General features: G+C 39.2%; 1 protein-coding gene across 2 annotated transcripts; it reads right to left on the bottom strand.

The window, feature by feature from the left end:
* Window positions 1–1,179: 1,179 nt before the first annotated feature.
* Window positions 1,180–14,613, bottom strand: pfkfb2a (6-phosphofructo-2-kinase/fructose-2,6-biphosphatase 2a). Of its 2 annotated transcripts, none has more exons than XM_057319622.1 (16): window positions 14,450–14,613; window positions 14,199–14,327; window positions 11,342–11,467; window positions 10,622–10,718; window positions 10,252–10,318; window positions 10,030–10,104; window positions 9,657–9,713; window positions 9,140–9,264; window positions 7,766–7,973; window positions 7,448–7,594; window positions 7,075–7,179; window positions 6,302–6,431; window positions 5,411–5,473; window positions 5,211–5,275; window positions 3,367–3,558; window positions 1,180–3,106 (listed from the first exon to the last, which is right to left on the bottom strand). In XM_057319622.1, the coding sequence occupies exons 2-16, from the start codon at window positions 14,254–14,256 to the stop codon at window positions 3,053–3,055; spliced, it is 1,569 nt and encodes a 522-aa protein (XP_057175605.1). In that variant the 5' UTR covers window positions 14,257–14,327; window positions 14,450–14,613; the 3' UTR covers window positions 1,180–3,052. The 2 variants fall into 2 exon arrangements, with proteins under 2 accessions (XP_057175605.1, XP_057175604.1); XM_057319621.1 differs by having other exon boundaries at window positions 14,454–14,613.
* Window positions 14,614–15,352: the final 739 nt, after the last annotated feature.

Here is a 15,352-nt window from a genome sequence, read left to right as displayed (position 1 = left end):
CAGTCTGACTGCTCTTTTCCATTCAAAGTTTTCTGAATGCAGTTTAAATGACATGAGTTAAAATCACTGTCACGCGGATTAACAAATCCTTCCGAGACATGTTTTATAACATGCTTCATATCCACCCATAAGAGAAATGTGACATTAAAGACACCTGCTATTTAAGCGATGACTTCACATGATGACATTCATTTCTCATAATGTGACATTTCTTTACCCTCATCTGTGTTTTCGCTGGAATCGGACAGACCCCAAACAGGAAGGTAAAACCATGTGAAACCAAGCACCATGGTTTTACTATAGTAAAGGTGTAGTAACCATGTTTTTCTGGCAGATTAATAACCATTTGACTACACATAACATGGTTAAACTACGGTTATTGTGGCGAGACCATAGTCAATTTGTGAATACTGCGGTTTCACTACAGCACAAATAAAACCGTAATGGGCTGTAGCAGAAAAGGGAATCAGCATTCAATTATATCTGCCAACTTGATTTTAGTTCAATATAAAATGAATCCGATGGGAAATATGATGACATGTATCATTATATTCTGCACAGTGAATCGCAGTAAAACATGAAGTTTAACATCCAGCCAATGGTTTTTGTGGCTTGTTGTATGTTTGGGGAAATACAGGCGGGTTTTATTTTGGCTAGAATTTGATTTCACCAAATTTCCAGGATATAACCGTTTCCAACATCCTCTAATCATTAAACATCAGAAGAAAAACATTTACTCTTTCACTCATTTATCACTGATACAAACGTCAAGATGATTTTTGACGGGAATGACTCATTTTCCTCGGCGGCATTTCAGGGCAAGCTAGAAATAAACACTTCCACAACTGACCGCCGTTGTGACCATGCTCATGTCCATGAACAACAAACCGCCCTTTTCCACATGGAAGACCGACCTGGACCGGATCAGAATATATTGAAATATTTATAATTTAAGAGTCTCGTTTTGCCAGCAGCTTACACCCACTGTGTCATTCCCGGCTTGGTGGAAATAATAATAAACTGAATAAATGAAAACTGTATCCAAAGGGATATAAGTGCTTTAATGCCATATTTAAACTTCATCCAAAGATGACTTCACATATTCACTACTTGTTGACTGTTTATGAAGACTTGCACACTTAAAGATGCGGTTAAATGACTGAACACTTTGTATTTCTTTCATCAGAGGTTTATTGGATCACAGAGGCCTCATCATGCGGTTTTACATACAGTATTAACATTGCTATTGCGATAGTAAATATTTCTAAATGAAACCAGAACACAATTCTTTTTCTGAACTACATTGCGATAAAACAAAAAGTGTCTTTTGCTCCACAGAGGATTGGGCTAATTAATGGCATCAAAGGCTTTCATTGGTTACACTTCGGTTGCAATGCAAAGGCACTTACTGTATCTACTACAATCCCGATGATGTCATCGTATTTATACTTGTATTGACGTCTATTTACACCGTGTTTTCACCGGACGCGACGTGACATGACAAAAGACATTAGAAACGCATTAGAACCCATTATAATTTTACATTTTGGCCACACTGGACGCGACACGATAAACCCATTAAGATCAAGCAGGTTGTCATGTCGCGCCGCGCCGCGCCTGTCGCGTCCGGTGTAGACACGGTGTAAACTGCAAGCAACTGCAATGCAGAAACGTTGTGCATCGTTTGACTGAAAGAATACAGTATACTTTCATAACTGTTATACATAAAATGTACATTACGCTTACTTTGCGAGTCACTTACTTAAAATAAGACATGCAAAATTCACAAAACAGATCGCTACGGAATATCTCTCCGAATCTAAGACAAAACAAAGCATTCAATGTAAAATTAGCTTAAAGCTTTTCACATTTTAAGATTATTAAATATTATAGCAATATTCTCAGTAGTTTCAAAGGAGGCTGGAGATTAAGAACTGTTACATAACCCTATAACTGGCGATACTGTGCGTATGTTTTTGTTTAAAAAACAATGCAAGGACACATTCATCACCGTTAAAAACAATCACATCTGTTAAAACAACTACCCTGATGTCCCGTTTTCTCAATAATAAAAGATGGGAAAATCCAGCGGAACATATATAGGCCTTTCACTGTCGTATGACATCACATCATCAGACATTCATTAAATGCAATACAATAATAAACATCAAAACAAGAACGCCGTGATAGACACGCAAACAATAACACCACATAACATCTAAAACACAAATTAAATTTCAGCCTGAGTTACATTTGTGGCAGTCGCATAACTAAAGGACGCAAGAATTAGAAATATAATGCAAATAATCAACCAATCAGCTTAACCGACACAAGCCACACCCACTCGGCTTTAAAGTCCCAGTGAAATTAAAGATTACAATTAAAAATATTTGCAGCGTTTATTGTAAATAGTTTATCGATGTGGGTCATTCTCTTTTTAAAATTCGTGTGCCCGCATAATCCTTATTAATCTCATCCTGTAATGACTATCCATCTTAGATGACGTATGTTAGACGGCTTGGGCGGAGCATCCGTTAACTCCTCCCCTTCAACTGTCATTCTGCTGCCAGTTCCATTTCAAAGTGCAACGGTTGCTTTTATACATCCAATCAAATCGCAGAGAAAGACGAAAGCCACGCCCACTATTTCTCTCATTCAAAATTCAATTTCACTCGGAAATGCGTCAAAATACGGAAGTAAAACCGATCGCAACTCCCGGTTCACAGGGACTTTAAACGATGCTGCCATTCGTCCAACGCGCTGTCAATCAGTTCAAAAGTACCACTGGATTATTGGGTCTTTAAATCAATACCAGTCATACTGAACCTTAACAACCTTCACCTGACTTTGATTTTGTAGGACGACCAAATATTTTTAAGGGGGTCGCTGGGCATCATGGGGTTTTATTGCCTGTGCTACACAAAGCAGTCGACACATGTACCAATTCTCCAAGCTACACAACTGCCTTTGACACTGAGATCTTGAGTTTGTTAACGTGCGGAAAAATGAAAAGTTAAGTTGACCGGAGCCACACAATTGCTGGTTTGTGCTTTCACTGCTGGACGGCGTCTGTTGAGTCTCCCGGGCCGAAGCAGTTCAGGATTTCCTGCGACACAGAACACACTGGTTACTTTATTGCCGGCGGTGTTGCAGCTTCTACACAAGGACGAACACTTCAGCTGTTATAGGATAAAGTTTAGATTATACTGTATATGTTTGTATAACCTCGTATGCTTTGCGTTCCTGCAAATTTAAGACAAAGTGATTATCATGCGAAGGGGGTTTTTCTTCTCGGTGTGGTTGGGGTCCTGCAGGCTCAGTAATGTAAATCAGATTTAAGAGGAAACATCAAAGGTTTACACAAACCTGGCTCTCGTTCAGCTCCTCGCTCTCCTGTGCCCCTGGAAATCGTGTGGAGGATAAAGCGGGAACACTTGCTAACCGCGGTGGATTGCCCACGCTGAACAGACGAGGCCTTTTCACTTGATCTTGACTCGACAGCGGCGTGAAGCTGTTTCTCCTGAGCAAAGTGGGCGGCACCTGGTGTCTGCTGCAGCCCTGAGAACACAAAATACATCGGAAGAAGTGTTTATCTGAAGCTCACCTAGGATGAAAGTCAAGATGAACAGTTCTTCATTTCCTCATTAACCGTTCTCAAGGAACCAGACTGGTTTCCTACTGTACCTTTAACACTTCTGTACATAGATGACATCAGTTATTGATTGTTGTTTTTTGTGTTTCTGCATTTCATTTAAGTGTCAATCACGGATGTTTCTCCTAAAACGTAGATCGTTGAGGTAAAATAATCTGGATTTGGGTAAATTTGATGAGAAATGTTTCATATCGAGATCTTCAATAATATAGATTTTTGATTGCAGACTTGATAAATCTTGTTGATATCTTTATTGACGGACACATGTCTGACTCTTTTTCTCAGGAGAACTATCTGAGATGCAGACAAGACTTGCAGAAACATCAGCGAGGTATTAAATACTTCTGACACCTCGCGTCTCCATAGTTCGTGACCCGGTAACCCGGATGCAGCAAATCATTTTGACATGTTTTTTTGACAAATTAAATATAAATGTCTTTTAATAATAACATATATGACATTATATTGACAAATGATTAAACCAAATTGCCTGTTCGTGACATTTGAACATCGTTTAAAACCGAAAGCAAGCAGCTTTTCCTCACGGAAGGTCTGCAATCAGTAAAAATGAGCTAATAAAATATTTCAAATTCACATTTCATGTCTAGTTTTGTAAGTAGCCGTGTAATAAGCGGGATAATGTACAAGCAGCCGGCTGTTATCGTGAAATAAGCCCCTTCAGTGTGACACAAGACCCTCCGTGTCGAGTCCTGGTGATCACACTGTCAGGGCTTATTTCTGCGATAACAACCGGCCGCCGGTACATGATCCCTTACTTAAAAAGTGCTTGTCACCTTTGACAACGCAGTCGGCAATCATTGAAAAAGTTCAGTGTTTCTTTTTATTTCTGGAAAATCAGCGAATTTGGAGATATGAGGTTTCAGCAGGACAGCGACGATAAAGAGATCTCCTCTGTGATTTGTTTTCTTATTTCTATGCTCACGTCTCTACTGGTGGTACAAATACGAATTTACTGTAAAGCTGCGATGCAACAACGCAAAACTGTAAAAAAAAACACATTTTCATCTATACAAGTTTTATAAGTATCACAGCAACATCCAAACATGGTGAAAGTTCAGCAGGGAAACTCCCTCTGTTCTGGACAAACAGAAGCAGAGACGACGGCTGATCTCATCCACACAGAAAAAGAGAAAAACATCCAACCAGAGCTATTTTCAGAAAGAGACGTGAGGGAGAGAGAGAGAGAGAGAGAGAGGAGTGTTGTATTGTCTCTGACCGCAGACTTGTGGTCTCACAGCGAGGGCGTTTATGGTTGAACTGACATACACCGAAACAACAGATTGCTAACTTATGACACTCAAGGCAAAAAACTAAAAAACTAAATCAGTCTTTAGAGTTTATGAAACAGCGAGATGTTTGTGATGTTGAACTAGAAAAGCATAGTGCCAAGATCATGGGATTGACCTGTACCTGTAAATTAAATATAATGCGGGCAGTTTGTTCCAATTCAAAGCAAATAAATCAGGCACTACTGATTTCTGCTAAAGACAAAGTATATACTGTAAATATATAAGGTTATGTAAGGTCGTTCTCTTACCAGAGGTCTGTCCCGGTGTGTATTCACGGCTTCCACTTTCAGGTCAAACATTTCGACTTTACAGCCTGTAACAGATACAACATGTATTAAAAACAATAAAAAAACTTTCAATTTTATTTATAATGGCATGATATCGCCAGAGTCCCAGTTTGACATTTTCTTTTCTTACTGATGTTTCTAGATTGAGAAACGACACAAACCGTAAGCCACTGGAGTGAGTTTCAGAACCACATGGAGGGGACACTTCAGATAGGGCAAATCATCTGTGGAAAACAATCACACAAAAATCAAAACCTCAAAACCTAAGCCAAACGTCAAATTCCTTGACTTTTCCATGACTTTCACTGACTAAAAAGTTGAATTTCCATGACCTATAATGAATGAAACCCAGTCTTAGTGGTCGTTTCTTAGCCAAAGCTCTTGAAATGTACATTTTCCCTGGCATTTTGCTTTAGTTAAGAGCAACAGGTGACTGCATTTGACAAGTGATTGCCAGGTGACAAGCGGGAAGGGAATAAAACGGCGCTAAAGATAACTATAGCAACATGCAAAAATGTGTAAAAAAAACACGATAGAAAAATACAGTATAGAAAATTTACATTTTGATAAATGGAAACTAAAATTTAAAGTGACAAACACAAATCCTTGATATTCCATGATATTCCAAAAAATATATACAATTCCATGACTTCCAATGTCTGGAATAGACCTTTTAAAATTCCATGATATTCCAGAAAATCCATGACAACACACACACACACGCGCACACATGCACACGCGCTCACACACACGCGCACACACATGTTGGGTTTCCATGTTTTATGGGGACATTCCATAGACGCAATGGTTTTTATACTGTACAAACTGTATATCATATTCCCTAACCCTAACAATCACACACAACTGTCTGCTCTTTTACATTTTCACAAAAATTCATTCTGTATGATTTATAAGCTTGTTTCCTCATGGGGACAAAAACATGTCCCCACAAGGACAAGGGTTTTGGATATTGCCATCTTTGTGGGGACATTTTGTCCCCATACCGTAGGGTTTACCCTTCCCACACACACGCACACACACACGTGATGTACCAGCGCTCTTGTCCAGAAAGTAAGCGAGCAGACAGCGCATGACGGCCTGATGGCAGATGACCAACACGTTTCCTTGTCTCTCCAGCTCCATGATGACAGGCTCCAGACGCTGAACCAGATCCTGATACGACTACAGCAAGAGAACAGAGAACCTCATGAGAACCTCGCAGAGAAGCGTTTCATACACAATCCATCCCCGTATATAAATCACAAATAAATGTGACCATGCGTGTGAAAACTCACTAAAGTGCGGTCATTTTTCATTTACATACAGTAAAGAACATTACGTGAAAATATAACCTTGAAATCTTTTAATATTGATCAAGTAAAGCCACGTCAGAGATTGAAATCATGGTGAAATTGCTGCTTGAAATCAAACTTTTAATCTCATAATTTGATTATGACAGACGGGGTCACACATTTGAAAATCGCAAGAGTATTCGAACATTTTTATGACTTGAATATTAGTCACATTTGAATTCAAATGGTCATACTGTGATGCAAAAGATGGCATTTGATTTATTGTAATACAGACAAAGTTTAGTGATAATAACAAGCTCTTAACTATGCTTCATTTTCTTTGTGAAAAAGAATTTGTTGTTATACAACAGATCATTTAATGTAAATAACGGTACATAGTGCCATCCTGGTTTTTGAGCTATTGGCAGACTAGGCCTGATATGTTGGATTGTTTTTTTCGTTCTATCGGCCACATTGCTTTCTCAATATCAGCATCGGCCTTCAAAAAAGCACCAGTTTAATACATCACATACCTCTCCACCTGGGTATCTGTAATGATATTTGTCCTGGTCTCTGAGAGAATATTCATCCGGACATGTTTCTTGTATCTTTTCATACGTCATCTCCTCACAAATACCCTGACACGCAACACAAACAAAGAAAGAATTTCCACATGAAAAATCTTTCTGCTTCCTTACATTTCTCATTTCCAGGAAAGTGGAAGAAACGCCACCATTTTCCTGTAAAGCATTAGAGAACCGAATGAATGTACTGTAGGCGCGTTAAAGGAGTCAAGTGTGACACACCTCCATTAAACATCTGCCTCAAATTGACGCCTCGACAGTAAAGGACGAAAACAGTACAGTGGTGAAAAACAAAAGCCCTGCTGTTCCAATAAAAGCTTACAGCATCAATCTCGTTCAGTATTTTCCACTGCTCGTACGGGACGCCCAGTTCCTCCGCCGTCTGGATGGTGCGTCTGAGCTGACTGGTCCACACCTTCAGGTCTGGGATCTTCTGGGTTTCCAGGAACCCACGCAGGGCTTTAGCAAACTGACACAGAGCGGGAAAGAGATTAACAAGACCCAAAGCATTCCACACCTGTGTGTGATAAAGAGCTGCCCCAGTGCATGCTGGGACGCGTGTCATCAGCGGGTGGCTCACCCATCCTGCATTACACGTGAACAGCTCTTAGTTTTGGAGACACGGCAGGTTGATGTGTACCTCTTTTCCTCTGCCGGAGAGCTCGGAATCCCCCCCGATGCAGCCCTGCAGGTTGTGTTGGCTCTCTCCGTGCCGGCAGAGGTATATGGAGTGTTTCTGTACGTGAATGTTCATGAGGTAGTACACGATCTTACTCTGGATGTAGTCCTGAACACGGTTCACCAGGAAACGCTGACCCACGTTTATCACCTGGATGAACGACAGATCTCTAACAAACAGAAAATAAGTGCAGAAGAGAGAGAGAGAGAGAGAGAGAGAGAGAGAGAGAGAGAGAGAGAGAGAGAGAGAGAGAGAGACAGAGAGAGCCTGTAAACCAGTATTATTTGAAACAGGAGGCATTTTGTTGTACTTTAATGGCAAAAACCTCCTAATTCCTCATTTCTGACTAAACAGAACCCCGTTTATTCGAGTGGCCAAGAAGTGTTTACTGGATAGAGTCCAGTCTCCTAACTCCATCTTCAAAGCAACCGTTCCAGAGATGTTGAGAAATACTGCCAGAGGAATTTTAGAAATGCCTCTGAGCGTCCAAAGGACTTCTGCTGTATGAATTTACAGCGATCCTGGATGAATCTGTGAATGGCCCATGAATATTCAACTCTAAAATGTACTATAAGAAAACAATCTATGATCAACATTAAAGAAACAAATTCAACAAATGTAGGTATGATGGGGTTTAAAAATATCCTGTGTGAGGAATCTACATTGAAGGGCCACGTACGCCCTCTGCTGGACACGTTGTTATTCAATAATACCAGCTGATTTTTTTCACAAAGGAATTGTTAAAGTGATAAAAATGAAATTTCTGTCATTTACTCACCATCAGATTGTTCCAAACCTGTATTAATTTCTTTCTATGCTCTACTAAACACAAAGGAAGATATTTGGAAGAATGTCAGTAACCGAGCAAAACTCATCCCCATTTACAGCCATAGTAGGGAAAATAAATACTATGGAAGTCAGTGGGGGGCGAGATCTGCTCGGTTACTGACATTCTTCCAAATATCTTTTTTTGTGTTTAGCAGAACAAAGAACTTTAAAGAGGTTTGGAACAATCTGAGGGTGAGTAAACGATGACAGAATGTTCATTTGTGGGTGAACTGTCCCTTTAAATGAGTAGTTCATTTCAAAATTTGCCCCATTCCCCTTCCTTGGTCATTTTTATTCCTACTATGGAAAGTCAATGGGAGCTAATTCTGAGGTGTACTACTACTTTATATTAACCTTGACTTTAAATTGAAATGTCACAATTTAACATGATATTATACTAATGACAAATCATTTTGGAACACAGAAAGGTGTGAAGGAAATGTATCAAGGAAAAAACTTTCTCACAATAAAACCTCAAATGATTTCAAACTGAAAAGGAGACCTCACTTGTCATGTCGATCAGGATCTAACGGTTGATATGTCACTTTGTAGCACTCGATTCTCTTGAGAAAATCCTCCATAACGCTCTCTCGGTGTCGCTCGGGATAATCTGGGCTGGACACCTTTACATCCTGTAACACAAACATGACGTCTCTATCGTGAGCTAGCAATAATAATGACGTTTACATGTGTTCCCAATCTCTTTTACTTCTGTAATGTGTGACATGAAACGTGAAAAGAATGCGAAAGAAATGGGATGCAAACCTAAACTTAAATGTTTAACTAAAACATTCGCATCCCAACCTTTAGCGAATGTCATGATGAAAAAAAAACAGGTATTGTTCTGGCTTTTGTGGAAACTAGTAACTTGGTATTAGCACCTATTTTATAACTGCTCCTGTATGACATATCGCTGTATTGCTCCCTGAACTCTCTGTAAGTCGCTTTGGATCATTTGGATAGTGTTTCTGTAACTGTAGTGATGAAGAGATGGTATGGAAATGATTTCTGTGATGTCACTCACCAGGATGTTGGCAGCTATGACTTCAGGATCATCACAAAGTGATTCGACAAAAAACACCTGCATACAAAACCATCACATTAAAGAACAGACCAGACATGACCTTCATCCCGTCCCAAACCCTGTCCAACTCTATTCTGTACAGAGACATTTGGACAGTGCGCTGGTTGATTTCTTTGCATGCAAATTTTCATTTGTAAGTCAACTATCTCTCAACTTTTCAACTTTATATAGACAGATAGGTATGTTTTATCGGTTTACGGACAGACATTCAGAACGTCGGATACGAGTTCAAGTTCTGCATTTCTCCCGTGGATCCTGATGACGGCGTCAGAGAAACGAACTGCTAACATTTCATGTTCGCTGATCTGCTGACCTTATACGAGTTCTCCTGCGCAAAACTCAGAATGAGGTTCCTTCGGTCTCTGGTCGTGTTTGTGGCATCGAAAACCTGCCGGAGACGAACACAATCACAGTCACATCATCATGACATCTACATCACACAAGTCTGGAACTACACGGGGGCACATGAAACATTACAAGTAATATGCTTTTATATTATATATGAAATGTAAAATCTGTGGAAAGAAACACGTACCGCGATCTGCCCCCCCTCCTCACTGAAATAAAACTTCACATCCTGTAGAGCCACAATCGCACACTGCCTGAGAGAAAAAGAATGATCATATTAATCTGTGTTCATCAGCGCTGGTCTACAACACCGACATTAAAGCATGAAATATCAAAAGTGGCTTTTATGATAGATTTGATTCGCTCTTTGTAAATCACAGACGTGAAAGTACTATGTAGACTTGAATGAAAAATATGACCTCTCAAATCTCCGAATGGTTTAGATTGTGTCATTTTGCAATAGAAACATAATGTTGGGTTTTGTCTTTACAGTAAAGCGTGTGTGTAATATTAGTCTGGACGTATCCTGTGTTTATACTGTACATGCCGACACTTACTTCCTGATTTTCATGGCCTCTTCGTTGTCATGACGGAAGAAATCGTAGGACTTGTACGACTGCACGGCCTCGCGTCTATAAACGCCCAGATTGAAGACTGATAAAAGACACAGAAAACTGTCAAGAACACACACACGGGAAATCAACCGTCCTTACAGTAAATCCAGTGTAAAGCAAACAAAAAATATATCTTATATTGAAGATCAATTAAAAACAATTCACTGCAACAGTTTGATCAAAATCAAACATTGTGAAGATTTTATAGAAAAATGACAATGCATACAATCAAAGCTCTGATGAAAGTGCTTCTTAAATGTCTGATGTGTCATTTTTTGGGAGGATCTATTGACAGAAATGCAATATAATATACGCAACTATGTGTTCAGAGGTGTATAAAGAGCTTAGGTAATGAAGTGATATGTTTTTGTTATCTTAGAATGAGCTATTTCTATCTTCCCTTACATGGAATTGGTCATGTTGTGTCTACGGTAGCCCTAAACGGACAAACGCGTTTCCTAAATACGTCATCTCCTTCAACAAAGAAGTGAAAACGTGCCACATCTTCGTTCTGTGTCAGCCACCGTAGTGCTTCGAAAGGGAGGGGTGGAGTGAGCCGTTGGTTGCAATTCGCAACCTCACCGCTAGATGCCGCTAAATTTCACACACTGGACCTTTAAAGCTGTGAGAATCAGACGGGTCTCTTGATAAACTCACACTCACCTTTTGTTGGAACCCCGATCCAGTTGAGGTAGCGTGTCAGTTTCTTTGATATATACGTCTTTCCTCTCGCGGGGAGTCCAATCAACACGATCACCGTGGGGGAGTTGGTCATGTACGACGCCCATGCTACATATAAACACATTCGATGATGTTAGCGATTTTGTTTGAGGTAAACCGGTAAAATAATATCTGAGGACGTGTCTGTTCACAGATGATGTGTTTATCCTCATAACATTTCCACATATTTCACATTCACACATGTTTGTTTAGTGTCATAGAGATTCTCTGCTGGGTTTGTTCCTGGAGATAAGTTTACGTGAATAAATCACAGATTCAGCACGTTTGATGCAGTATTTATTAACACCACGTCCTCTTTATAGACATCAGACTGATCCGTTTTGCATGAGAGATGTCTGACGCTTCTCATTTCAAATGACTTGTTCTAAAATAAATAATATTATTACTCTATATGCCAATAATTTATGACCTTTCATACAACACCGAGTTTAGGATTCTAAGACTAGCTACAGAACAAAAAGTGTGTGTTGCTTTAAGAACACGACAGTGTTGATGGTTGGCTCATTAAAGGCGGGGTGACCGATTTCTCTTAGCCGTTGTTGATGTTCAAATCTCCAAAACAGACACACCCCTACCATCCATCTTTGGCTTTTGTCAGCGCTCCGCTAATGTCTGTCCTGTACACCTTACTGCTGATTGGCTACAAGGTTGTTTTGGTACTTGGCCCGTCTCAATAGGCCCTTTTCACAATGACGTCACTTAACTTCCGCCTTTTCGCAAAGCAGTGTATCATAACATCCGTCTTGCAACAAACAAGAAGAAGAAGAACTTCCGTTTTGCCGTCGCACTGGAATTTAACAACAGTAAAAAAGAAACTGACAGAACACGTATTCAAGTACTTATCCTAGCACCTTCGCTAACACAAAAAGAAAACAAAACACTTGCCTTCATAATCATACAGGTACTGTTCAACGAAGAATTTGTATTCTTTCTCTAGCTTTGATCTTGTCGTTAGCGAAAATTTGTCTGCAAGACGTTCTACATCATCTAGACGTATTTGTGGCAGATGTGCAAGGGACTTGGTAAACTCCATTCTGAGGCGCTAGCGGAAGTAACTTCTTCTTCTTGAGTTTTACTGGCGGTTGGCAAACCAGCTTATAGGTGCATTACCGCCACCTTATGAACTGGAGTGCTAGCGGAAGTAACAATACACTGCTTCGCGGCAGAACGGAAGATGCGTGACGTCATGTGAAAAGGGCGTATTGTCTAAAGCGTAATTCGGAAATCGGTTACCCCACCTTTAAAGGGATAGTTCACCCAAACATGAAAATTCTGTCATCATTTATTCAGCCTCATGTCATTTCATACATGTTTAAATGACTTTGTTCTGATGAACACAGAGTAAGATATTTGGAAGAATGTTAGGAATTTTCAATTCTGTGACATCCATTGACTGCCATAGTAGGAAAAATGTAATGGTAGTCAAAGGTGCCCCAGAACTGTTTGTTTTCCTAAATTCTTCAAAATATCTAAAAAAATTAAAAAATGATCTTTTCTACTGTGGTGGATGATGTCACAGAACTGAAAATTGCTAACATTCTTACAAATATCTTTCTCTGTGTTGATCGGAACAAAGAAATTTAAGCAGGTTTGAAACAACCCGAGGGTGAGTAAGCGAGGACAGAATTTTCATTTTTGGGTGAACTAGCCCTTTAACAAAAGCTATATGAACTGGTATAACCTAACCTTCAGGTGTTAGATAAAACACATCCTGCAATACAGTGATGTCATGAGGCGTGTCTCCCATTCATACACTTGACCTATCTCTCCATCTGCAAATGACTCTTCACTAAAGATGAGAAACAGGACCCAACACGCCATTTAATTGGGCTTGACATTACACAAAAACACAGCTCAGACCCAAGACTCAAATTCCAAATTTCATTTTGAGCTCGAGTGAACTTGTTAAAGCTCTCTGGTCCAAATCCAGCCGTCGGTTTTTGTTAAAGTTTTAAAAGGACAAGTGCAAAGTCGAAGCACGAATCCATCGGGGCAAAAACAAAAAAACAAAAACAAACTCCTTTCATACTGCGTAAGAATGAATCAGTCCACACATACTGAAGTATACTTAAGTATTTACTATAGTAAACTGTAGTAAATAAATCCTACTATACTAGTTACTAAGTAATTAGTTACTATAATTTAATTACTTTTCCCTTGAAAAAGTAAAGTAAGGGATTACTCTTGGTTTTTCTGTAATTAAATTACAGTTACTTCTGATGTAATTAAACTAAATACTTTGTGTAATATGTGTGTGCAATATTGGAATTGACATCAAAATTCCAAGTCTAACTTTAAAATCCGTGCTTTAATGTATAATTCACACATTTGTAATACTTTGGTCAGTTAATAAGCCTACTTTATGTAGTTTAATATTATTTATTTGAATGAATTAAATTCATTTTTCCGTTTCATGTCTATCCTTCAATCACTTAACTAATCAAGGTTGATGTAGGATATAGAAAGTAATTAGTAATAAGTAACTAAATACTTTTTGGAGAGAGTAATTTGTACAGTAATCTAATTACACTGTTGAATATGTAATTAGTAACTAGTAATTAATTACTTTTTCAGAGTAACTTACCCAACACTGGTTGTAGAATACTGTATAATATTATGTAGTATTATGTAAAAGGGTTCATAAACTATCACCACTGTTTTCTTTAACCCTTAACCTGAGGTCACTCAATAAGAAACAAAAGAAGTGTAGCCTACTGGAAAGTCAGTCACTCTGCATAACAGCATCACTCTGCTTTGTATAAATTATAATAATACTTACAACATTTCTTCTCGATGATTCTGGGCTCCGTCTTCTTGCTGTCATTCGGGTGGTCCATGTTTCTGACTGGTGGTCTTTAACGCGCAAGTTCACAGGTCAGCAGACTGAGGTCAGCGGAGGTCAGTCCACCTGCCCAGGTATCACATGACGTCAGTCAGATAATATTAATAAACGGCCAGGCGTTTTATCACACGTGCTGCCTTAATAACCTCCACGAGGATGTTAACATATCAAATCTGTCACGAACTCACCCACCATCACAGAAAACACGACCACGCGGGACATCTTCCATTTAACCCGCGTTAAGGTCTCATTTCTGCACAAGTTTTAGAATAAGAAGGGCATTGGTGTGATCGCTGTGTTTCAGGAAGCGCGTTTGTTTTTGCTAATGGATCAAAGACGTCCAGCCTGTGGAAATAAAATAAACCGAGAGCTATGTTAGTGACTAAATGGGCGGAGCTCAGCGGTCTGGAAGTTGTTTATGATTGGTCAAGCACGATACGTCTCCGTTGCTCTTTTGACTTCTCTAATGTGTGTTTTCTATTTTGTAGTTTCTCGGTGACAGTAGTTAGGCGTAAATTACTGTACAGACAGCTATACTGAAATACAACTTTTATCTCTATTCGCTGGTTTGTGTAGTCACATTACAGCATGGGGCGTTTTTATTCATCGTTTTATATTATTCGTTTAATAACTTCCATTTGCATGTCGGGTTTCAATCTTCGAAACAGAATTAAACGCTTATACTTTACAGAATACAAGTTTATCCAGTAAATCAAATAGCGAGCTGGGATTTAAGGAGCCACCGAGCGCCCCCTGCAGGAATATAACATTAATACCTAACAGAAACCTATGTAAGCAAGTGACGTTTCCCGCTCAACTGCCCAACCAATCACAGTGATGGTGATCACAGAGGAAGGAGGGGTTTGATGAGTTCATTTGATTGGATAGAGTTGACGTCAATCAAAAAGCTAAGGCGCGTGCCGGATTCTCTTCCTGTAAAATACGTGGGGGAAAAGACTTTTATAGCAAACATATTCAATATGCATTTAAATATTATTATTAATGAAATTCTAAGTAATTTATGTTTCAGTTGTATGTAGTTGAATGTGCTAACCATTGATATAAAATAAATGATGTAATCATGTTTTAAA

This window comes from Triplophysa rosa, linkage group LG21, assembly GCF_024868665.1.
Source record: "Triplophysa rosa linkage group LG21, Trosa_1v2, whole genome shotgun sequence".
Classification (NCBI taxonomy): domain Eukaryota; kingdom Metazoa; phylum Chordata; class Actinopteri; order Cypriniformes; family Nemacheilidae; genus Triplophysa; species Triplophysa rosa.
This window is presented reverse-complemented; position numbering and strand designations above follow the sequence as displayed.

Excerpts from the sequence above, each read along its gene's own strand:
- pfkfb2a (XM_057319622.1), bottom strand. The coding sequence starts at position 14,256 with ATGGACCACCCGAATGACAGCAAGAAGACGGAGCCCAGAATCATCGAG. Across the intron at positions 11,468-14,198 it reads AATCATCGAGAAGAAATGTT|CATGGGCGTCGTACATGACC; the intron begins GTAAGTATTATT and ends GTTTATATGTAG. Across the intron at positions 9,265-9,656 it reads TCATAGCTGCCAACATCCTG|GATGTAAAGGTGTCCAGCCC; the intron begins GTGAGTGACATC and ends TTTGTGTTACAG.